General features: G+C 41.3%; 1 protein-coding gene across 2 annotated transcripts in view; it reads left to right on the top strand.

Moving 5' to 3' along the window:
* Window positions 1–8,109: 8,109 nt before the first annotated feature.
* The window catches only part of IYD (iodotyrosine deiodinase), a 27,325-nt gene continuing 10,271 nt past the window's right edge, over window positions 8,110–25,163 (top strand). The window contains exon 1 of one of the 2 annotated variants that reach the window (XM_011943780.1): window positions 8,110–8,356. In XM_011943780.1, coding sequence (XP_011799170.1) covers window positions 8,179–8,356 — 178 coding nt within the window. In that variant the 5' untranslated portion in view covers window positions 8,110–8,178. The remainder of the gene's footprint in view (window positions 8,357–25,163) is intronic. The other variant, XM_011943779.1, reaches the window with a different exon arrangement.

The following is a 25,163-nucleotide window of genomic DNA, read 5'->3' as shown; positions in this document are numbered from 1 at the left end:
AGTGAGGCCTGGGAACCTGCATTCTATCAAGTTCCCAGGTGCTGCCAATGCTCTGATCCAGGACCATACTCTGAGGACTCTGGCTATGACTCACTCACTGTGCCTGGGCCACAGTAGGCAGTTCTTCATTTGCTTTTCTTTTCAGAGCAGTGGAGTTTCTTATAAGATGCCTCATCCTGAGAATTCATTGTGCTAATGTAGATAAAGGGTTAATACAGTGCTGGCACAGAGTAGGTAATATATGATAAACGTCAGCATCATAAACCCTCTGAGCAATTAGCTGTATGATAAATACCCTTGGTGGGTTGACATAAGTGAGCATAAGGCCAATGAAGTTTTAAAGCATTTGTGAATTCCTTAGGTTTTTCCAGCTTCACATTGGAACAGAGATAAGATCATGGAGTACAACACAGGCACATCCTATTTCAAGTCTTCAACTTGAACTTGCTAAATGAGCAGTTGATTTAAATGTTTGACACCAGTTGGCTTGTGTGAATGGATAGAACAGTTACCTCACTCAATGCCCCAAGAATTCTCTTTTGTGGAAAGTTTTTCAAACATATTTGGCTTCTTTGCTGAATACATATTCGAAAAGCAAAAAGGAAAATGAACACAGGGATCATTAGATTTAACGTCAGCATTGAGAGTTAAAAATAACCTGTGTGTCTTGGGGAGTTGTGTCTTCTAGAATAGTACTATTCAAAATGTGGTCTGCAGATGGGGCTTCTGAACATGACTCTTGGTTACCAGTTCCCAAATGAGGTAAGAAACATGTACTAGAATGTAAATTCAGGGACACCAACCACATCACTATACACACTGTTTAGTTCCACTGGCCTTTATAAAAGGAAAGTATTGTCCCCCTCCCGTAAGGGGGAGGGGGACAAGACTGGGGGGACAAGACTTTCCTGAGGAAAGAAGCTGCATTGATTACATCCTGGCACAAGCTCCTTTCCGGACTGGCACCTTGAGCAGCACTGTCCCAGAAGACAATGAGTTCAAGACTACACAAAAGCTTCGAAACCTCTGTGGGCCTTGTCCCCTCTTAGCCTAAATCAGGGACTCCGTGTGTGTGCGATTCTATTGTCAGCCCACAGTTTAACGAAAAGAGGCTCTCTTAAAAAAAAAGTTTACTTAGGGATTAGGAAATTGCAAGGTAATATGCATGCCATAATAAGCTATGTTCATATTCGGGGAGGTAAGGGAAAATCATTTCTTTCTTTTACTATTAGTATCTTTTAATTTTTAATTTTATTCATTTATTATTATTTTCCCTTACCTCCCCGAATATGAACAGAGCTTATTATGGCATGAATATTTTATTTTGAAATAAAATAACTATGTCAAAATTTTGAGATAATTATCCTTGGATACAGGGACCAATAATAAGAATGATGCCAGTTCATGATTGGACAGGCAGTTGCTGGGCAGATGTCCTCCCAGAAGTGTTAGGTTGTGATGACCTCTGTGTGAGATTAGGGTTTTTGCGATCTTTTGGGAGAGTTCTGACGCCTGCTACAACATGGATGAACCTCGAGGCCATTATGCTAAGTGAAATAAGCTGGTGACAAAAGGACCAATGCTATGTAGTTTCACATGATACGAAGTGCCTAGAGTCATCAAATTCACAGAGATAGAAAGCAGTCTGGAGGTTACCTGGGGCTGGCGGAGGGTGAATGGGGTTATTTATTTAATAGGTCTCGAGTTTCTATTGCGTAGTGAAGAAGGTTCGGAAATACTGGTGATGGTTGCACAACATTGTGAATGTAACTGTAATGCCACCAACTGTACCCTTACAAGTGGTTAAGATGATCAATTTTATGCTATATATAGTTTACCACAATAAAAAATACAAAAGTGCATGTTGATACATGCATCTACTATGTACCCCCCAAAATTTTCAAAATATGTATTTTTAAAAATTTAAATGCATGCTAGTTGAAAAAAATCAAATTATATAAGTGAGAGAGGCCTGAGATAGGCAACAACCCTCCTCCCCTTCCCCTAGGCTCCAAAAACGCAAGGGAACAAATATCCCAAGAGACTTGGAAACTACTCCCAAGGGGCATGGAGATTGGTTGATGATGGACCAGCCAGAAGGGCCCTGTCATCTGGGTTTGGAGGATGCAGAGGTGGTGGGAGGCAGAATATGTCTGGGTGTAGGTGCAGCCTGCACACTGTTGCCTAAGACCACCAGGACTAGACCCTTCCATGGGACCCGTCAAGATGGGGCCACACCAAGACCCGCCTCTCTCTCTCCCAGTACCAGGACACTCTGTGGGCACCCAGGGAAATGGAAGGGCAAGAGAGAGAGAAAATGCTATTTGTCTCTGTATCCAAACAGAGGGGTAAAATTGTCATCTATTTATTTATTACTTATTTGAGGCAATAAGTAATAAACAAATTATTTATTACTTTTATTTATTATTTGAGGCAGTGTCTTAGTTCGTTCTCACACTGCTAGAAAGATACTACCTGAGACTGGGTAATTTATGCTGGGGAAGTGCAACACTTTTAAACCATCAGATCTCACGAGAGCTCACTCACTGTGATGAGAACAGCCTGGGGAAACCGCCCCCATGATCCAGTCACCTCCCCCCAGGTCCCTCCCTGACACATGGGGATTACAGTTCGAGGTAAGATTTGGGTGAGTGCACAGAGCCAAACCATATCAGACGTATCAGACAGGATCTTGCTCTGTCACTCAGGCTGGAGTGCAGTAGTGCCATCATAGCTCACTGAAGCCTCAAATACTTGAGCTCAAGTGATCCTCCCACTTAGCCTCCCGAGTAGCTATGGGCCACCATGCATGGCTAATTTGTTAATTTTTTATTTTTTGGTAGTGATGAGGTCTTGCTATGTTGACAGGCTGGCCTCAAACTCCTGGCCTCAAGTGATCCTCCTGCCTCAGCCTCCCAAATCAGCTATGGGCCACCATGCATGGCTAATTTGTTAATTTTTTATTTTTTGGTAGTGATGAGGTCTTGCTATGTTGACAGGCTGGCCTCAAACTCCTGGCCTCAAGTGATCCTCCTGCCTCAGCCTCCCAAATCACTGGGATTACAGGCATAAGCCCCCATGCCTAGCCAAAATTGTCTTGATAGCAAAATTAAATTTTCTGTCATCAGTGGAAATGAAATGATTAAACCAGACAACGAATCTGAAGTGAGTAATGAAACACAACCGGTGTGAAAGTGTCTCATGCCATCTTCCAACGCATCCATCCTCAGCACTCCTCCCTTTTCCTCACTTGATGAGGAAAACATGTTGCGGAAACAAGCTGACCAGGGTGCTTTAGAGCTACTCAGAGTAGAGAGATAGTTGGGCCTTCCCCAAGTCAGCACTGTGGCATGACACTATGCCGCCAACCACAGCTCTGCTTCTAAAATAAAACCAAATGGAAAGTTTGATATTAGCAGAGGCCTTTACCATCAAGGTTGGTGGGGAACACAAGGCATTTGCTATCTTGACTTGACCATGAAAGAGAGGCCTGGCCATGGAGATGGGGTTGGATATGGAGAACTGGGGGTCTAGCTCAGGTGAGCATTGTGGGAATCCACATCAAGAAGGAAGCAGGGATGGTATCGTGGAAATCCAAGAGTGAGAGTGCTGGGAAGGATGCACTTCACTGGCCCTGCAGGTGCTTTGGAATATAAAGCAGTGTGGGCACCAGAGTTCCAGGGCTGTGTGCCTCCCCTCTTGGTGTCACCATAATCTGCCCTGCTCCTCTCCACTACCTGTTCCTGCCACCCTTTGCCCCCTGGTAGCAGCTGCCAATTCTTTTCCTCTATGCTATATGCATTTTTAAACCTCTTTTCTGTATTTTTCCTAAGCTAAGCTGGAGCCACACGATGCCAAGTACCTGTACCTGCTACATCAGTGCAAGAAACCTGCACCTCCCACTTTCCATTCCCCAACCAGGCTGGTGTGGCACCAATGGGCTCTGGCCAAGGACTCTGGCCTGCTATGAAGAAGTGAACAACAAGGGAGCCATTCCAAGGGGATACACACAGGACCTATTTCTGCCCATTTATCTGACACTGACCCTAGGCCTATTTGTACTTCATTTTTTTCATTTGGAAAATGAAGATACTAATGGAATCTATTGCACAAGGTTGTTGTGAGGTACATATGAGTAAACACGTGTAAGTGCTAAGAAGGGAACCTGGTACCACATGGTGTGTGCTTGATGTGTCCCCAATTCTCAACTTGTCACTGTTCCCCCCCACACATTCCATTTAGGGTGAAGAAAACATTTACTAGCATGACCTACAGAGACCTGCCTCATCTGGCACTTTCCTACCTCTCTGGCTCCCTGCATCCCTTGTTTATGCCCTCCTGAAATCCTCAGCTCCTGTCAATCCTCTCCACAGGTACCTGTTCCTTCCAAGGCATAGGCCTTTGCCCACACCTGGAACAGGAATTAAAAGAAATTTTAAAATGTGTAAGCAAAAGCTCAGTTGTATGTAAGAAAAACCAATTCCCCCTGAGGAAGAGGAAGAGCTGAAGTCCTTTAAAAATTGACTACCTGTTTTTCTGAGGCTAGTGAGTCTTATCTCTTCCTTTCCTGGGCATTGTGAAGACCCTGTTTCTCTAGTTGTGCAGCTGCAAGGTCACTAGACAGATAAACTCAAGTCATAAAACATGTTGTTCCTTGAAAAGTAAGAAATAATGTAATGCATGTCTTAATTGAATAGCTTTCTTTGCTTCTCACTTCTGTAATATGCTTCACCCTGCACAAATCTCCCCCCACCCCACAAAATGCTTAAAAGGTAGCTTGACTCTTTGTTCGGAGCTCAGTCCTTTGGATGTTAGTCCGACTGGTTTGGTGCACCTAAATAATTAAGTAATTCCTCCTCAACCCCTTGGTCTCTCTGATTCCTCAATTATCCTGCTGCACACCATGACCTCTGCCTGGAAGGCTCTCTCCTCCCCCATGACTGATTCCCACTCACAGCTCCGACCTCAACTCAACCATTCCTTTCTCTGGGAAGCCTCTGATTTCACCAACTTAGCCCAGTCATGCTCCAGTCAGCTCCCTAGCAGTTCACAGGGAAGTTGGAATGTGGCCTTAGTATGTGAGATTCGATCTGCTTGTCTGTCTGTAGCTCCGGGCTCCATGAGGCATGTGCAGCCCCTACTGCCCTCTAGTCCATGTCTGGCCCCAAATGCAATGCCTTTTGCATGGATCCCCCAAAAATATATGTTAAATGAATGAGTGAATGAATGAATGAAGGAATGCATGGTCACTTTGCTTTTCTTCTCTGTCTTGAACCAAGCAATTGAGAGCAAGAATCTTTTCTTTTCCATTGCAAGTCACCAAACGTGATGGAAAGCCGCCCTCGGGCATGGTTGTCCTTATGTTTCTGCTCCTCTGGGGCTCTCAATGGCTTCAGAATCCCTACAGACTCATTCTGCTGGGCACGTGGTCTGAAACCCAAGAGACTCAGGCAATACTCTAATTAGCCGGCCAGCTGCTGCATGCCATAGCTGTTGGTATTCCCTTCTGAGGTGGGGGTGCCTCCCAGACTTCACCCATCAGTACACTGTAACCAATTTCCACCACCCCATTTTTCCTGGGCTTAATCCTGTTCCTGACACTGATATGAATCGTGCTTTTGTAGTTATAGGCACAGAGGATCTTTCTGATTCTTCAAAGGTAAGGAGACACATGGGCTGAAACCAAGCCAGGCCTGGGACCTCCTAGGAGCAGAGGCAGTTGCCACCCGTGGCCCCTCACCTTGTCTTTCCCTGGGCTGTGAGGTGTTGCTGCCTCACAGGCCTTGTTTCTCTCTCCACATTTGTTCTGCTCTTCTCTTGCTATGGAGTGGTTCCTTTATTCTGTGTTTTTAGTGGGATGTAAAGAGAAGCTGGGCCCCAACACAGGCTCTACCGTTTTCAGCTGCCTGTGTGGGGTTGGATCACATGGACTGGACATGTCCCCTCTGACACAATTTCAGCAGGCACAGGGGAGGGCACTTTCCTGTATAGAAGCTGTTGGCATGGCAGGCAGCACCACCAAATTCAGTGGTCTGCGGAGGCCAGTGCTTCCATAATAAACTTTGCTTATTATCGTTTTTTTTTTTTTTGAGATGGAGTCTCGCTCTGTCACCCAGGCTGGAGTGCAGTGGTGTGATCTGGGCTCACTGCAAGCTCCACCTCCTGGGTTCATGCCATTCTCCTGCCTCAGCCTCCCGAGTAGCTGGGACTACAGGTGCCCACCACCACGCCCTGCTAATTTTTTGTATTTTTAGTAGAGATGGGGTTTCACTGTGTTAGCCAGGGTGGTCTTGATCTCCTGACCTTGTGATCCACCCGCCTCGGCCTCCCAAAGTGCTGGGATTACAGGCGTGAGCCACCGCGCCCGGCCTGCTTATTATCTTTTACAGAGTTCTCTGGAGTTAGAGAACCAGTATGATATACATTTTAAGAAGCAGCTATCTATCACAAAAAGGAGTATTACAATATATGATACAATAAAACCATCAAAATGACTATTCAAATAAATAACACATATTCAATTTATTAAATAGATAATATATTTACAACAGCTCAAAATTCTGAAATTATGGAATAGTATTCAGTAAAAATTCTCTCACCCTTGTCCCCCATCTATCCAGTTTCCATACTCCCTCCAAAACAAGTAACCACTGTTTTTTTAACTCTTTATTTTGAAATAATATAGACTGGCAAGAAATTGCAAAATTAATAAGGAGAATTCCTTATATAACCACTCTTTAAAGTTTAGAGTATACTGTTCCAGGAAATACATACATAAGCTTGTATAAATGTATCATATTTTCCACTCTGTTTTATTCAAATGGCATCATGTTATACATACTTTTGCACCTTGATGCTAAAGACTGAATGTGTCTTGGCAAAATTCATATGTTGGAGCCTTAACCCCTAATACAATAGTATTTGGAGGTTGGGCCTTTGGGAGGTGAACAGGTGATGAGAGTGGAGACCTCATTAATGAGATTAGTGGTCTTATAAGAAAAAGATGAGAGAGATGGTCTATTTCCACCATCTACCATGTGAGATTACAGCAAGAAGGTACCTGTTGGCAAACCAGGAGGGGAGCCCTCACTAGGAGCTGACTTGCCAGCACCTTAATTTTGGACTTCCCAACCTCCAGAACTATGATAAATTTCTTTCTTTCTTTCTTTCTTTCTTTCTTTTTTTTTTTTTTGTGAGGGAGTTTCACTCTTGTCGCCCAGGCTGGAGTGCAATGGCACAATCTCAGCTCACTGAAATCTCCGCCTCCTGGGTTCAAGCTATTTTCCTGCCTCAGCCTCCTGAGTAGCTGAGATTGCAGGCATGTGCCACCGTGCCCAGCTAATTTTTGTATTTTTAGTAGAGATAGGGTTTCATCATATTGGCCAGGCTGGTCTCGAACTCCTGACCTCAAGTGATCACCCCCCCTTCAGTCTCCCAAAGTGCCGGGATTATAGGCATGAGTCACCACACCTGGCCAAGAAATAAATTTCTATTGTTTAAGCCACCCGGTCCATAGTATTTTTGTTATTTCAACCATAACTGACTAAGGCACTTGCTAAAACAGACAGACAAACAAATGAAAAGCCCTACTGAATTTATCACGTAAATAATCAAGTTGTCACTTTAATTTTTTGTGTCACTTTTCCTGGATCAAAGTCTTTCTCTGATGCAAAACATGATATTTTCTTTACTCCATATATTGACTCAGGTATCATAAAAAAAAAAAATCAAAACCGTAGTGCTATTTTCACAAACATGCCATTTAAAATGCATGGTGCCAAACCTCTTTCCTGAACATTTTCTTCCAGCAGATCTGAGTTGGTGTGCAGAAATCTATTTAAAAAAAAAAAAAGTTCTTCAGGTGATCTAGCTAGATCTAGCACATGGAATTTCTTACTCAGGTTCTGGCAATTGTTGTCTAAGAATATATTGATAGAGTACATACTTTTAAAAAGTGAATGCACTGGTGCATGACCAAAGGCACAACACCCCACACATGTGACTGTGATCTTTGCTCCTTTGCAAAGTCCTCATAGAGCTGAAGAGTTCTGTACTTTGTTCCTTCCCTGGCACACCTCTCTCTGCATTCCTTCCATCTCCTGACATTCTCCACTCCTGTCTCTCTGTTTTAAAACCGGTGTAGGAAGTGTGCATGCTTGTGGCATCAGACTCCAGGCCATGTTTTTCCTGACTCCCATCTTGGTAGCCATTCTCTGCATTTTGGTTGTGTGGATCTTTAAAAATGCTGATAGACACATGGAGAAAAAGAAGGGGGAGCCTAGAGCCATGGCCGAGGCTCGCCCCTGGGTGGATGAAGACTTAAAAGACAGCAGTGACCTGCACCAAGCAGAAGAAGGTAAATATACCAGCTATGCTGCTTAGCTTTGCTGTCGTATGTGTTGATGATGAGTGTGAGTTAATGGCAGGGCTTATGGAGAGGAATAAACACACACAGGCCAGCTTCAGCATCAACCTCTATTCTGCTAATGAATCAGTGCCTGGCACAGATCATCTATCTCCAGTGATGAGCGTGTCACCTGCTGGGACCAACCCTTTTTTATTTTGGATACTCAGTGAAAACGCTGTTGAGAGGCTGAAGTTTTCCCTGGCTCCAATTCTGTTCTGGTTGTTAAAATCTTTCTGCAGGGATTCATCCCAGGCTGGCAGTGGGCAGGGTCTAAGTGGCCAGGTTTTGATCAGGAACTTTGAAATCTACCAAGTGTCATCACCTAGGAGGCTGCCACCTTTCCCTGTGCCAGGTCCTGGAAATGAAAGACTGGGGTGGCCTTTGTCCTCAACACACTACATGTCCCAATTCAGCTGCCAATATGATACAGGAGAATCAGAGAAAGTAACAAAGAGACAGACCCGGTGGAACTGATTCTAAGGTGTTTAGAGCAGGCCTGGGAGTTTGACAGTGCAGTCAGGGAAAGGACAAACTGGGCTGGGAGGATGAATAGGGTACAAATAGCAAGTGCTGGGAGGCCTGTCAGGCAACAAGTGGCAGAAGAAGCAGGAGCACCGGGAGGCCTGGGGTAGGGGTAAGAGAGGAAGTGGAGAATCGAGGGCAGAGGGAAGGGGTAAGAATGGAAGTAGAGAATTGAGGGTGGGAGGGTTATGGCCACCTTGAGAAGAAGAGGTGATGAAGGAGGCAGGTAGGAAGGGAGAGACTGTGGAAGAGGCTTGAGCCACCAGTGTTTGAGAAGCTTTGTCTGAGATGGGTTTGATTTGGAAGAGGCTCCGTGACCTTCAGCTGGGCTAATGATGTCCCATCCCCAAACAGAGTCTGTCTGGACATGTGTGTGTGAGTGTGTGTGTGTTCATGAATGTGCATGTGTGTGTGCATAAGAGTGTATGTGTGTGTGCATGTGTGTGTTTGTGTGTGAGTTTGCATGTGAGTGTTCATTAATGTGTATGTGTGAGTGTGTGCACATGAGAGTGTGCATGAGTGTGTGTGAGTGTGCATGTGAGTGTGCATGTATGTGTGTGCTTGCATGAATGTGTGTGAGCATGCATGAGTGTGTGTGTGTATGCGTGTGTTTGTGAGAGTATGTGTGCGTGAGTGTGTGTCCTAATCTCAGTTCCGGGGCACAGGGTGTCCAGCTGTACCTCAGTGCTAGGAGCCTGCAGGCTGAATGCACCGCACAGGAGTCTAGCCTCTCAGCAGGGCTGCCTCTTGCTCTCCTACACTGAAAGCTCTTCCACTCAGAACGTCAATTCTACCCAGCAGAGAAGCACTTTTAATCCAGGGGACATCTGCTGTGAAGCTGGGTAATGGTTTGTGCTGGTAAGGGTGGCCTGGATGGTGGGGGCAGTGGGAATGCAGTGGAAGGGGTGGATCAGAGTGAAGTTAATGGAAGAGCAACAGGGTTTGCTAATAAATTGGATATTGGGAAAAGGAGGAGAGAGGGAGAGTTGGAAGCTGGAAGCTATTATAAGTGGGTGAGGGAATGAGGATCCAGCTTAAAGGGGAAGATGTTGAGTTCCATCAAGGATATGTTTTATTTCAGATGACAGTGACACACCTGAGCAGAAAAGGGAGAGAGCGGTCTAGATTAGGGGCCCAGGCCACAGATAATGACTGGAGAGTCACCAGTATGGGGAAGATACTTGGAACCTGGACAACTAATGAATCCACAAAGACAGCATTGCTAGAGAGAAGGGTGAGGATAGAACTTGGGGGACACATGCAGTTAAGAGGAACTGTGGAAGAGAAATGTACTAGAGAAAGGGAGAAGCTGTGGGAAAGGGAGCTCTGGGATCATAACAGTAACAAGCCCTTATTACTATATGCAATCAGAGTCACATTTTATGTGTAGTAAATTGTTTCATCTTCGTGACAGTACAATGATTCTAATAGGTAGGCACTATTAGAATCCCCATATTATAGAAAAGAAAACTGAGGCTCCAATAGGGTAAGCCCAAGAAGAAGGTGATTGCAGAGACAGGACCCAAGCAGTCTGGCTGTAGGGTCCAGACATATAGCTGTTTGATGGGCTGCCTCTCGCCTGGGAGAATGACCTAGAATGGAGGAGGCAGGAGATAACCAGCAGGGACAAACGTTAAATGAGAGACCAGAAAGAGTGTGCATTGAGGAAAGGCCACTGGATTTGAAGACTCAAGAGGTCTGAGGACACAAGAGAGCTTGGGCAGGCTGTTGAGGGTGAGGTCCTGGGGCTCGGCCTGGAGGCTGGGAACACTGAGCAGAACTGGAGGGCCATTCTCTGGCTCTCTGCCTGATCACTTACTTTTGCAAAGTGCTTTGTCTTTTCATTCTCTGTTCCCTTCCATCCTCATCCTTCTCTTATCTTTATGCAGAGGAATGAAAGGGACAGCCTTAGTGTCCTCCTTAGCAGCTGGGGCAAAGACTGCCCTGAGTGTGGCATCCACAGATCTCTTGTATGGGGATTCTAATAGTGCCTACCTCATTGTATTGTCATGAAGATGAAATGATTTACTCGTCATCTCTTATGTTGTTTACATAAGTGGTGCATGCTAAGGTCACACAGGTGGCCGGTGAGAACCAATGCTTAAACCCGGGCTTCTCAGCCCCCAAGTCCCTGCTCTTAGTCAGAGGGTGGTGGACATGATCTACGTGGGGATCTTACTGTAGGTCTGGGAGAGATTGAGAAGGAGCTAACTGGAGAAGAGAATGGACTCCTTTACTTAAGAAACATGGAGATGGTGTTGTTGACTGGAAATAGATACTAGATTCAAGCCATTTTTAATATTAACAAACACTAAATGGTAAAATAAGTATTGTAGGACATTCTAGCATGAGTTAAGGAAAATATGGATACCAATCTAACCTCCTGCAGCTCTGATTCACAAATAATTCCTACTCCATGTTCACAGGTCAGGGAATTGGCATCTGTGTGTAGGGGTGGGGTGGGGGAATGGAGAGGGAACATTGTGTGTCTATGCTTGTTAGACATGTGTATGTGTGTGTGGGGGGGGTGGGGAGTGGTGAAGGAACATGGTGTGTCCATGCTTATTAGACATTGTGTGTGGGTGGGTTGGGTGAGTGGTGAGGGAACACTGTGTGTCCATGCTTATTAGACATTGTGTGTGGGTGGGTTGGGGGTTGGTGAGGAAACATTGTATGTCCATGCTTATTAGACATGTGTGTGTGTGGGTGGGTTGGGGGGTGGTGAGGGAACATTGTGTGTCCATGCTTATTAGATGTAAAGTATAGCCTTCCTCTGCAAACGAGCCAAGCTGGGTGTCCTGGTAATACCTTGTTTGTCTACAGTTAGGGTCCAAGAAGGAAGAGTTGCTGAAGTTTATCTCAAAGAAATAAATCTCAGATTGTCCCAATAAAATGAATTGAAAATCCTACCCACAAATCCTCTAGTTAGGCCCAGAATCATAGAAGTTCATAGAAATGGGAAAAGAAGAAAAAAGAAACACATCTCATCAAGATGAATCTGTTTTAATGTTAGTGGGGGATTCTTCTGTACTTAGCTTCATTGGCCATCCAAAAGCTATTATTCTAATTGAAGTCACTAACTGAATAATAAGAGACCCATCTTGTCCAGTCTTTTCTAAGAAAGAAAGGCCTGAGTTAATTTTTTTATCCAGTGTGGGTAACTCTTGAGAACAAAAATGTTCCTACAAACTTGGGAAACAGATTGTTATATGCCCATAATAACAAGTAGCTTTCAGAACTGGTTCCAAGCCTGAGCAGTGGATCAATGACAACTCATTTCAGAATAAACTTGGCAAGCTAACCAATCAGTGTCAGCCTCATGCTTCTGAAAGTCAGCCAACCAGGGGTGGACCCATTCCCAGGGCCAGCTCCTCTGAGTGTCAAGAGTCTCAACCAAATGACACTGATCCTACAAAGGATGTGTGTCACCCACACCCTTGAAAGTCCACCAGTTCCTGAACTTCATGCTTCCCAATCAAGTAGCATACTAGGGCTAGTCTCTGGGGATTAGCAAGGACCAATTGTTAAATAGTTAGGAGTTTTTATGTTAAATCATTAGTGGCTTGAAGTCAGGCCATGGTGTGATTATTTACATCATGGATACTGGCAAGTGCTATAAATCAGTGCTTTCTCTCTTCCACCTTGCAAAGAGTTGGCTTACCAGCACACCATTGCCAAAAATTCTATACTAAGTCAGCATTCTACTCGGCTCAGAGAGTCGTGCTTGATCAGCATAGTTGTCTTTTACTGTGGGAAGCAACACAATCAGCTTTGTCTTGGACACACCCAGACATTAATACTTTGACATGACTAATTGAAGAGGTTGGTTTGCTAGACTCCTGTAAGACCTTAAGGTTTCAGAACAAGAGACAGGCAAGTTTAGATGAGAGAAGAGTAGGAAAGGAAAAGGACTTGAATGAAGATGTTCTTGAGATCAAGTCTGGGTGGGTTCCTACTAGGGGAAAGTTAAGGTCAGCAAAGGACATTGGGGTACTGAAAGAGATAAAGGGACTCAGGAGAACAAATCCTGTCAACTTCACTCCATTGCTTTGGAGACAAGGATAAAAATACCTTTTTCTCTACCCAATCTAGGTTCATGGCTGAGGCTCCTGTAACAAAAGACAGATTCACAGAAAGTGTAAATGTTTATTTAGCATAAGTTTCATGTGATACAGGAGCCTTCATAGGCAAATGAAGACCCAAAGGAACAGTTAAACCTGTGTGTTTTCATGCTAGGTTTGGTGAAAAGTGAACAGTCGTGGAGATATACAAGAGGACAGAGGTGCTATGGTCTAATGTGATCTAATGGCAATAAACTGGGGAAACTTAGTGTATTCGTCTGTTTTCAGACTGCTGATAAAGACATACTTGAGACTCAGTAATTTATCAAGAAAAAGATTTAATGGACTCACAGTTCCATGTGGCTAGAGATGCCTCATAATCATGGTAGAAGGTGAAAGGCTTGGCTTACATGGTGGCAGGCAAAGAGGGAATGAGAATCAAGCAAAAGGGGCTTCCCCTTATAAAACCATCAGATCTCCTGAGACTTATTCACTACCACAAGAACAGTATGGGGGAAACTGCCCCCATGATTCAATTCTCTCCCACTAGGCCCGTCCCACAACACATGGGAATTATGGGAGCTACAATTCAAGATGAGATTTGGGTGGGGACACAGCCAAAACATACCACTTTGCAGTATCTATTTGTTCAGATTTTTCTCTGTGTCCCTAACGTCTTCAGAGATGAGGATGCTCCTTTCCTTTGGATGGGCACCTCTTACATGGGGGACATATGACCTGCCTCAGGGGAGGGTCAGAAAATTCTTCCTAGGTTTCATGACCTACTTCAGGAAAGAAAGCTCTTCTTGCTCTGAAGTTGGCATGTTTTGGGGTAATATTTTCTGAACCCCATTGACTTTAGGATAGCATTGCCCTATTCAAGGTTTCTCTGTCTGGGCACCCTTCAGCCTTCTCAATCCCCACCCACCTCAGTGCTACCAATGAAATAATCCATCTATACAGCAGCCAGGTGTCACTTTAATAGTTAAGTTGCTCGATGCACACAGCAAGTCAATACATTGAGACACCAGGTTGCAACAGAGAAAGAGGTTTAATCATAAGGCTACTGAATGAGGAGATAGGAGGAAACCTTAAATCCATTTCCCTGAGGAGTTTGGAGCTAGGATTTTTTAGGGTTTTGGAGTGGGTCAAAGTGTGGCGGTCATTGATTGGTCAGAGTGCAGGGTGAAGTCATGGGACAGGGAGATGAAGAATCTCTATTCTCATGCTGATTCCACTTCATCATGGGAGTCTTCAAACTGGTTGGCATCAGCTATTACTGGAATTCATGATTTGAAAAACATTTTAAGTAATTTTAAAACAAAAGCCTTATGATACTGATAGAGAGATCTTATCTATCTAAAACAAAAGCCTTGTGATTCTAATGTCAGAAATTCTATGTATAGGAACAGTGAGGATGCAAAAGGTCAGTATCTACTAGTGATATGAGACTTTCAGAACAAGGAAGTGGGTCAAAGCAGCCTGATGAATGTTGATTATAACTGTACTTCTGTCTACAATTCTTGTTAGCCCTATGAGGATGGCCTCACAGGAAGTGGGATGACTGCAGTGCCCATTGATGGCATTACTCTGCATTATAGCCATTTGCCCCAACTTAAGTTTAGAAATTACAAGTTTCAGTAATAGTTGAACCTGTTCAAAATGTTAATAAAGGTTTCATTAAAAATTAAAAAAAAAAAAAAAAAAAAAAGGAAGTGGGATGACTGAGAGGCCAGGTAGAGAGCAGAGTAATGGTGAAGCAGCTGGGAAAGAGGCATTGTCGGGGCAGGTGCTGAGCCCTGAAGTGACTCCCATCCTCACCTTCAAAATCTGCATCACCCTCTTCCTTAGTGACATTACTCCTCAAGGCTCCCAAAATTGCAAGAAGGGAACAAGGATGATGTGACACAAATTGTCCTTGGTCTCTTAATTAGAAAATAGTGGCCCATTTGCAAAGATTGTGTAGTAGAACTGAAAAAAAAAAAACACTAAAGCAATGCATTTGGAGATACAACCAGAAAAACACCTCCATGTTAAATGTGAAAAGATAGAAGTGATCTAGAATTACTTGGCTGGCTAAACCTAATTATGGCACAATTAAAGGATTCCTTGGCATTAAAGCGATTGTAGGGACCAAGGGATTGATTGCTAGAAAGCTGATCGTGTGTATTACCACTCCCTCTTCATATCTGCTTCCTTCTAACTAAAATTATACAGTTTGGGCCAAAACTGTTCCTGCTAGTGAAATATGAAAAGAAGTTTCTCCTCTGCCCTCTGAAGGTTCACTGAAAATGAACTGACAAGAGACAGATTAACAGAAGAAAAGGCATACAGATTTATTTAACATGTATAAGCACTGGGGAATCCCAGGAGAATTGTTACCCAATAACCCAATGGGGTCCAGATGCTTATATATCCTTCTCCATAGGGGATGAGGGGATGGTGGGGGTGCATAGGAGTAAATGATTTTCAGGGGAAATGAATGGGTCCAAAGAACAATGCTTTGGGATGAAGTTCCTCGAGCTTATGAGAAGTAGTGGGAAGGCGAGGGTTGGAACTTCAGTGTGAACAAAAGTCTTCTCATTATGCAGGTAAAGTCCCCCAGGTTATCTCTGTCTGCCTGGATTCCTAGGCAGGGGGTCTTAAGACAATTACATGTCTTCATCTTCTTCGTTCCTTTTCTTAATACATAGGGTATTGCTTTGTTGCCCAGGCTGGAGTGCAGTGGCCTGATCATAGCTTACTGAAGCCTCAAACTCCCAGTCTCAAGCTATCCTTCCACCTTAGCCTCTTGAGTAGCTAGGACAATGGGCACACACCACCATGCCTAATTTTTAGACTTTTTGTAAAGACGAAGCCTCTCTATGTTGCCCAGGCTGGTCTCGAACTCCTGGGCTCAAGCAATCCTCCTACCTTAGCCTCCCAAAGTGCTGGGATTATAGGCATGAGCCACTGGTCCCATCCCAATTACATTTCTTTTGGAAAGAAATGTCCTTAGTCAGATTGGGAAAGTCCAGAAAGAGTCTCTCTCAGTGCTTCAGGAAAAAGGATCAGAGAGACCAGAGACCAGGCAGGTCAGAGGGAGACCCGGAGGTGCTTCTTTAGTTCACCAGATCAAATGCCAAGTGTCAGTATTTTAGGGTATTGTTTGCAGACCCCCAGTGCAATGACACAAGGCAAGTTACTGTTGGCATCAATAGCAAGCCCCAAGTGTGGCAGCACAAGATTTACATTCAAAAAGCAGGCCATAATAGTACACATTTACTTTGCACTATGTGGGCCTTAGAGCTTGAATCCCTGGTGGCTTGACTGCTCTAGAGTGAAGGCAGGGAAACAAAGGAGTTTACACAGCCTACTCTCTTGCCTCTGGGTGAGGGCCACATTCCTCGGGAGCAGTCAAGAGTTCAAGGGAGGGGGAGAAGTGGAAGCTCACTGAGCTCCTAGCCTGGCCCTGCTGGTCTCATTCGCCAGCCATAGTATAGACCTTCTGCCCTGTGAAAGGCTCCAGGAATGTCAGCCCGGCTGTACACTTTTCCGAGAGTGCACTCAGGACAATCCCATCAGGAGGTGATGAGGACCATTTGTTTGACCATTCCCTGATCAGGGATAATGGCTGGCACTGATAATGAGGCAACAGTTTGCTTCCTTCTGCTAATTAAGAGAGTCTTCCTTGGACTCTAGAAGCTGCAGAAACTACCAAGTCATGCATTTAGACCACTTTTAGTTTTTGCAAGTGCTGAATGGATCTTAAGAGTTAGTAACTTATCTTTCAAACAGTTAAAGAAGCATTTAATGCATTTGCTTATATACCACTTATTAACTACAGAGACTGCCAGACTTCATCTTAAATGGTGTCGAAAGTATCATTGGTGTTGAAAGTCTTTATTGACACCTTGGTAAAGTTCAGGGTTGTCACTGTGACATTGATGATATTGGCATTTCGTTAGGACTGATTGTTAGAAAGGTGATAGATGTTTATTACCACTCCCCCTCACACCTACTTTCTTCTAAACAGGTCCAAACTGTCCCTGCTAGAGAAATATAAAAAGAACTTTCCTCACTAAGTTTCCCAGGCAAACTTTGTCATAAACCATTGTTCTTAGGTCCCATTCAATTCCCAAAGGGAATTATTGACGATACATCATCTGATCATTGGGTCCATTCATTCCCCCTGAAATTCATTACTCTTACACCTCCAATCTCCTCTTCCTCTATAAAAAAGGGTGTATAAGCATTTGGACCCCACTGGGTTATTGAGTGATCATTCTCTTGCTATTGTCCCATGCTATGCATGTTAGAATAATTTTGTATGGCTTTTTCTCCTATTAATCTGTCTTTTGTCAATTTGTTTTCAGTGAACCTTCAGAGAGTGAAGGGGGGAGCTTTCCCTCTTCACCCCTATGGTATAAAAGTCACATCTATCTTGTTCACTAATATATATCAAAGGCTCAATAAAAACCTTGTTGAATGAATTGTATATTTCCATCTTCCAGGAAGATTTTGAGAGCTTTACTAAATGTAATTTGCATTATACATAGTATGTTTTGCAAATGTATAATTATAACCTGAAAACTTGTTTTTTCCCAACTAATCATATGCACCAGACTTTTATTCCACTGTACCACCCTTCTCTCCCTAAAACACCACAACTACCACTACCACTACCACAACAACAACCATTGCAAAATCATTGCTATTGGCATTTCCTGAGCAGATGTCTAAAAAAAGAAAGTTGTTTAGTTCCACTAATTTAAAACAGATCAACTTTAGGACTTGCATTGCTTTTCCATGCTTTGTTCTTTTAGCTAATGTATAATACTTACATAACCTAGGGGTCAGCTGAGCTCATCCTATTTAGAAAAAATAAATAAACTAAAAATAAGATTTAAAAAAGGCTGAATCTTCAATCCTACATGCTTTGAGGAGGTCAATTCCCTCTCAAGGATTTGAGAGTCCCCACAGAACCTGGGTCCATAGAGTCACCTCTGGCTCTGAGGTTCATGCCCCATGGACTCCTGATTTCCTCTATGTGTTTTCTTCTTCCACCTCACACCAATTTATCTGTGGAAATCAACCTTTGTTTCTGTTTGTTTCTTTGGTCCCTCACTTCTCAACTTCTCACACGGCATGTTAGGATGTGAGGTAGCCCTTCTTTCTTCTAAAGGTCTTTTGAACCACTGTCGTAGGTCTCCCTTTGGGCTCCATTCCCTGAACTCTGTTCCCCTCACTTGATCATGCTCAGCTCCTCTCCCTCTAAGACTCATGCCTGTGCTCTGAAAAAGCGTGGTCCATGGAATCCAGGGACGTGGCAGTACAGGAAAATCATCAGAGGTTTAGAATTTTACACTATCTTCTTTTCTCATCAGCTTGGTGAGGGGAAGTGAGCAATTTATTTTCCACAAATGATGCTACTTTGCTCAGAAGGCAAAAGTACCTATGCCAGTTTTGTTTACACTTTTAAGTTCTTACTCATTGTTTTAAACTCTAAATCTTTCTTGAAAGCATTGACATTTTAAATATGAAACAGGAATTTAAAAATATTGGTTTTGCTATTGTGCTTAGAAAAATGGTAACATGGCAAGAAATTCATCTCTAAGGATCTAGGTTTCCACTGTATCTAGACTTTACCTACTTTCGCTGAACTTGAACTTTTGCTGCATTGAGAAAATGTAAGCATCTTTTGTCCTTTTATAGAAGTTTTGTTTAAAAGTTCTGGACAGTTTACCAATTCTTGATTCCTCTGGTAATTAATCTCTACGGCCTTCTTCTCATTGAAAAAACTCTTAATTGTGAAATGTACTTACTGAAGAAGTATATAAAACACAGATGAACAGCTTAACAAATAGTTATTAAGCAAAACCTTACACAATTATCACTTAGGATAAGAAATATACACATCTAACATTTCATAAACACCCATATGTCATTCCCTAGTCACAACCTTTTCTCTCCCCAGCAGAAGTAACTACTATTTTGAATATTACGGAAATTATTTATTTGCTTTTCTTCTTAGTTGCATCACTCTTACACAACTAAACGTTCCTAAACATTAAAATTATACTGTTTATATTATTTTGACTTGCTGTTTTATATTTGTAAGACTCAAATATAATGCTAAGCAGGTTGAGCATGTAACTGAGGCTCATTCATTTTCAATAGTATTCTATTATATGACTATATCACAATTTATTCTACTGTTGACGAACATTTGGTCTATTTCTAGTTTAGGACTGTTATAAACTATTTCTGTAAACATTTTAATACTAGTTTTGTACATATGCGCATGGATTTTTCTGGTGCATGCATGAAATTGCAGAGTCATGGTGTGAAGGGCCTGATGATGTACCACGCAGATCCCCCCTTGAGGAAGGGTTTGCTGCCTCTACTGCTGGGGGTACTGTCGGCCTCTTCCAGGGATGGCCTCTGCTGTAGACAGCTCTGTCTCCTGAGATCCCACCTCTCCCAGGATGGCCCACATCTAATGACTGATTGCAGTGGTTGTTTAAAGATCCAGCCATTATAGCCTAATCTGAGACAACTCTGATGGGTACTTTTAGTTTCAAAATAGCCCTTTCTGTGGTTGAGGCCGTCTCTCAACTTGCATTGCAGCTTGGCTTCTTCTGCCCAATCTGTTTCTTTCTTCTCCTTTCCATAGGTTTTAATCCCAAAGATACTTCCTATAAACGTTCCACACAGTAGACTCAGTCTCAGAGTCAACTTCTTGGAGAACCTAAGTAGAGACATGTAGGGTACCCCTCTATCCAGTTTTACTAGACAATACTGAGTTCTGAAATCTCGGATTTGTATTTTTCAACAATTTTGGAAAAATTTCAGCCATTGCCTTTTCAGGTATTGCCTCTGGCCCATTCACTCTCTCTTTTCTCCTTTCAGGACTCCAGTTAAATGGTTAGACCTTCTCACTGCATCCTCTGATGTCTTTTACATTCTCACCTATGTTTTCTATCTTTCTCTTTCCATGCTACATTTTGGATAGGTAAGAAGAAACTATCTTTCTATTGATTCATTTCCTCTTCAGCTGTGCCTACTTTGATGTTAAACCTATTAATTAAATGTTTAATTTAGTTTGTTTTCATTTTTGTTTCTAGAGGATCTTTTTAGTTCTTTTTTCAAATTTGCTGTCACTTTTTTTCTACCAAAGTCATGCGTCTTGTACTTCTTTGGACACAGTGAGCATAGTTGTTTCATGATCTGTGGCTGGTAACTCCAGTATCGTAAGTCATTGTTGGTCTGTTTCTGATGCCCATAGTTTTTTAATGGTTCTTATTCGTGACTTTGTGTTTTCCTAAATACACTGTTATTTTTCATTGTTTTCTAGTCATTCTTTTGGAAAATTACTTATAAAAACTTTGTGAGGTCTAGGATATTGGTACTTATTTCCAGGGAAAATTCACTTTTGTGCTTACATGGTGTGACACTAATACTCTGGGATGACTTTAACCTAAGGTGAAAGCCTGTGGTTCCCTGGATCACTCAGATGATATTGTCTTAGGCTGCAAGCACGTATCAGGGCTGGTTTATTTTAAATTCCCCCTTACTGTGAGACTGTAGACCTTGAGGGTCCCAGCTTAAAGTGTAGGGGCTGTCAAGCTCCCAGCCCTGGGTAGACCTGGGATTTTGGCTTTTGTCGTCATCCTTTATCTCAGATCAACCTCACAGCTGTTTCTTGGTAATTGGAAAATATATAATACTCTGGGCATTTGAATGCTGGTCTACCTCTGTGGTACTAACCTTCAGCTAGATTTTGACTGTCATTTTCTACAGTAACAGATGAGCATTCCAATGCATATAAGGAAAACATTTTAAAATATATTTTACAAAGCATTTCAGTTTTTTTTTTCTAGCTTATAGCATCCATAAAAATTCTCTAATTAACCACTACTAAAAGTGGAATTCCTTTAATAGATGCCACAACCACAATTGCAACAACTATAACCACAGCTGCATCAGCTAATCAATGAGATCAAAATGGATTTATGGTTGGGTGCAGTGGCGCATGCCTGTAATCCCAGCACTTTGGGAGGCTGAGGTGGGAGGATTGCTTGAGTCCAGGAGTTTGAGGCCCGCACAACATAATGAGACCGTGTCTCTAAAATAATAATAATAATAATATTAAAAAAAAACCCTCCTCCCAAAAAAAAAAAACACTTGAAGTGGATTTGTATCTACTAAAAGAAAAAAGTAACAAGTTATTGTCTTCCATCACACAGCTCAAGGCATGGGATACACATCATATCAAGCACATATAATTGGGTTTTGGGGAGGTTGTCAATGAGGAAGATGTATAACAACATTATATTCAGTTTCCTAAAGACACAGTTTAGGTAGTACAATAATGATTCAGATAGAACACAAACACATGCACATACATACATTTTAATGGTTTAAAAGACCTTAAATTCGTTGCTTTAGGAAAATGACTGCTGATCATTTTCAGCAATATGATGTCAGACTGATGGTCTGTTCTTATCTAAGTAGGAGTTGCTTTCTGTGGTGATATTGCTTCTCTGCACCCATTCCCATCAGACTGAAAAATATTAGGGCAGGCTTATTAAAGACTGAATTATTGTGTAAAAGGACCATCTACTCATTAGATCCCAACATTTCAGTGTTTGCTCTGTGGGTAGCCTTCTCAGTGAAGCTTTCTTTATGTGATTCAAATTTCACTGAAAAAAGTCCAACTCACAGCAATTCATTCTGATTTAATATACTGAGGTTTACTTTCTATACTGGCCTCATTTTGGTATATTTTGCCTCCTAGGTTCTAGGAATTGATAAAACTCAACAACAACTGGAAGCCCAAGACCAGCCTAAGACAAGCAAGGAATATCTATTTTTTTTTTTTTTTTTTTTTGCCATCCAAACATTTTCCCCTCAATAATTTTAAGTGTTTGAAGACAGCATCTTAGAATTTTTTTCTGTTGAAGTCTTTGTAGTTCAGAAGTATGTCTTTTCATGAGCTTAAGTGAAATGAAGAAACAGTATTCAGAAGAGCTGTGACATTTTGGATATATAACAAACAATTTTGAGAATATTGGAATGTAGTATCTGGGAATTTGACAATACAGTCTTCAAAACCCTTGTTTGTAGAGACTATCTTGAATTTCACAATGTTATTTGTTGGAAAATCTTCTTCTAAAATAAGATAACTGGGTCTGCCCTTGGTGAAGCTTTTAGTGCACTAGACACATCATCCTTCTTATCTTCTGCCATATCTGTGGGCTCATTTTGTTTCTCCTAAGTTTTATCATTTTTAGCTTCAGTGATTGACCCTTCTGTTGCACCTTTATCTTCTCTAAGATCTTGAACTACTGATAATGAGCTTGCAGAACTCTCAGAACAGGAGGGTAACGGGGAAAACAGAAGAAGTGGCAGAAGCAGGCAGATGTAATGAGAAATTTTATGTAGTTAAATGTAACAGTTCTTTTCTTACGTTTAATCTTTTTGTGTTTTGTTTAAGAAATCCTTCTCCACTCCAAGGTCGTGAAGACATTCTCTTATATTCTCTTCTAAAAGCTTTAAAAATTAATCTTTCATATTTAGAATTGTGGTGAGAACATTCAACATCCTATTGCTCTCAAATCTCTGATGGAAGGGTTTCAAAGATTCATCATTACCATAGATGGAAGTGGTGGGGATTTTCCCCTCATAGTTAGACGATTTATCATTACCATAGTTGGATGTGGTGGGGATTTCCCCCCCATAATTAGACTATGAGATTAAGAAAGTTCCTTTCTCCAAATTTACTAAGAGATAAATGTCAAGTTTTATCAAACATCTTTTCTACATTGTAATGATTTTTGTGGCTTATGTTCTTCAGCTTTTTAATGTGACCCAAAAAAAAAAAAGATTATTTTTAATGTTAAATTAACCTCTTATTCCTGGGATAACTCCAACTTGCTCAAGATGTATTTTTTAAATAAATTGCTGAATTCTGTATTCATATTTTGTTTAGGATTTTTGTACCGTGTTTGTGAGGAAATTGAGCCTGTAGTTTTTTGTTCTCTTAATGCCCTACTTACGTTTGGTATTAAGGTTGTGGTCATTCCATAAAATGAGTTGGAGGGTGTTTACTCTTTTTCTAATGTTGGGAAGAGTTTGAGAATTTAGCAGTATTATCTCTGTGAGAGTTTGGTAGAACTCCTTCATGAAACTATCTGAACATAAAGTTGTTTTCTCTTTTAGGGAAATCTTTGCTTACTAATTCAGTTTATTTAATAGTCAGCAGACTTTTCCGTTTTTCTATTTTGAAGTTAGTTTTGGCAGGTCATATTTTTAAGAAATTGGTCTGTTTTATATACATTTTCTAAAATATATTGGTATAATAAATATTCTCATACTGTTTGTTAAATGACAGTAACATCTATAGTGATGCCTCCTTTTTCATTCCTGAAATTTGTTATTTGTGCTTTCTCTTTTTCTTGATCAATCTTGCCAGAGGATTGCCAATTTAATTAGTTTCTACAGAGAACCAGCTTTGGCTTTGATGTTTCTCCCTATTGGATGCTTTTTGTTGTTTTCCTTAATATGTCATATTTAATATTTGCTTCTTTCTACATCTTTGGTTTTATTTGGGTATTTTTTCTAACTTCTTGAAATTGATCTTTAATTCATTAATTTTTAGGGTTTGTTCCTATCTAATGTATGTATGTGAGGCTTGGAATCTCCCTCTAAATAAAATATTTTAATGTTATTGCATAGATTTTTCAATACATAATAATGTCATATTTTAATTTGGAAATATTTTCTAATTTTCATTAAGGTATTTTGTTTGTTTTTTTAAGTTATCTTTTTGTTACTAGTTTAGTTGCATTACAGTTAGAGATCATTATCTACTGGGCCATTAAAATATGTTGAGAGTTATTTTCTGGCCCAATAAGTCTGCTTAAAAAGAATGTGTGTTCTGTAGTTGTTTGGTGCAGTGTCCTGTATAAGTCTATTTGGTCATCTTTGTCAATTAAATTGACAATGTCAATTGAATTTTGACAAACTTTCTGTATCCTTACTGATTTTTTTCTTCTGCTTATTCTATCATTACTGAGAAAGATGTGTTAAGATCTTTCACTGAGTTGTGGATCTTTACATTTCTTCTTAAAAGTCTGTCTTGAGGTCATGTAATGTAATTGCATACATATTTAAAATCATGTTTTCCCAGCAAATTAAATTGTGTTATTATAAACTGACCCTTTTTATTATCAACAATGCTTTTTGTCTTTTTTTTTTCAACTAGTATAGTTATGTGATGCATGGTATGACTTTCAACCTTTCTATATGCTTATGTTTTAGGTGTGTCACTTATAAACAACATACTTGGACTTAAAATAATCATTGGCCTTTATCAGGAACATTTAGTTCGTTTCTATTCAATGCAGCTATTCTTGCCTTGGTTAAAAATTCCGTTATTTCTGTGTTCTTCCCGAGGTAACTTTTTTTTTCCTCTGGTTGCTCTCAGTATCTTTATATTTTATTGTAAAATGTATAGTTTTTTAAAAATAACTCTTTGAATTTACTAGGCCTCAGAGTAAAAGTATGCCATTTACATAGCTTACCTGTAGGCAAGAAGCCTGAAATAACTTGTAGTTTGGCGTCTAATGTAGCCCCTGATTTACTTTCATTGTTGTCAGGATCAATTATGAAACAGGATCATTGTTGTCAGGATCAATTATGAAACTTCTTACCTGTAGGCAAGAAGCCTGAAATAACTTGTAGTTTGGCGTCTAATGTAGCCCCTGATTTACTTTCATTGTTGTCAGGATCAATTATGAAACTGAAGTTTAGTGCCTTCTTTTTAATCACATTTTCCCCCTTGTAGCAGCTGTGTTTAATGTCATTAAAAATAGTCAGGTGCAATAGTGCACACCTGTACTCCCAGCTACTCAGGAGACTGAGGCTGGAGGATCCCTTGAGGCCAGGAGTTTGAGTCCAGCCTGGCAACATAGCAAAACCCCATTTCTAATTTTAAAAGAAGAGAAAGAAAAACGTTCTTGTAAAAAAAAAAAAGAAGAAGAAGAAGAACTTACCAGCCCCAGCCCTCTTGAATCTGTAGATCTGGTATTTTTTATGAGTTCTGTGAAAATTTCAGATGCTATCTTTTCAAATATTGCCTCCACCACATTCTCTTTGAATAAAATGATCATATGTATATTAGACATTCT

Source organism: Colobus angolensis, unplaced genomic scaffold, assembly GCF_000951035.1.
Source record: "Colobus angolensis palliatus isolate OR3802 unplaced genomic scaffold, Cang.pa_1.0 Scaffold221, whole genome shotgun sequence".
Lineage (NCBI taxonomy): Eukaryota > Metazoa > Chordata > Mammalia > Primates > Cercopithecidae > Colobus > Colobus angolensis.
This window is presented reverse-complemented; position numbering and strand designations above follow the sequence as displayed.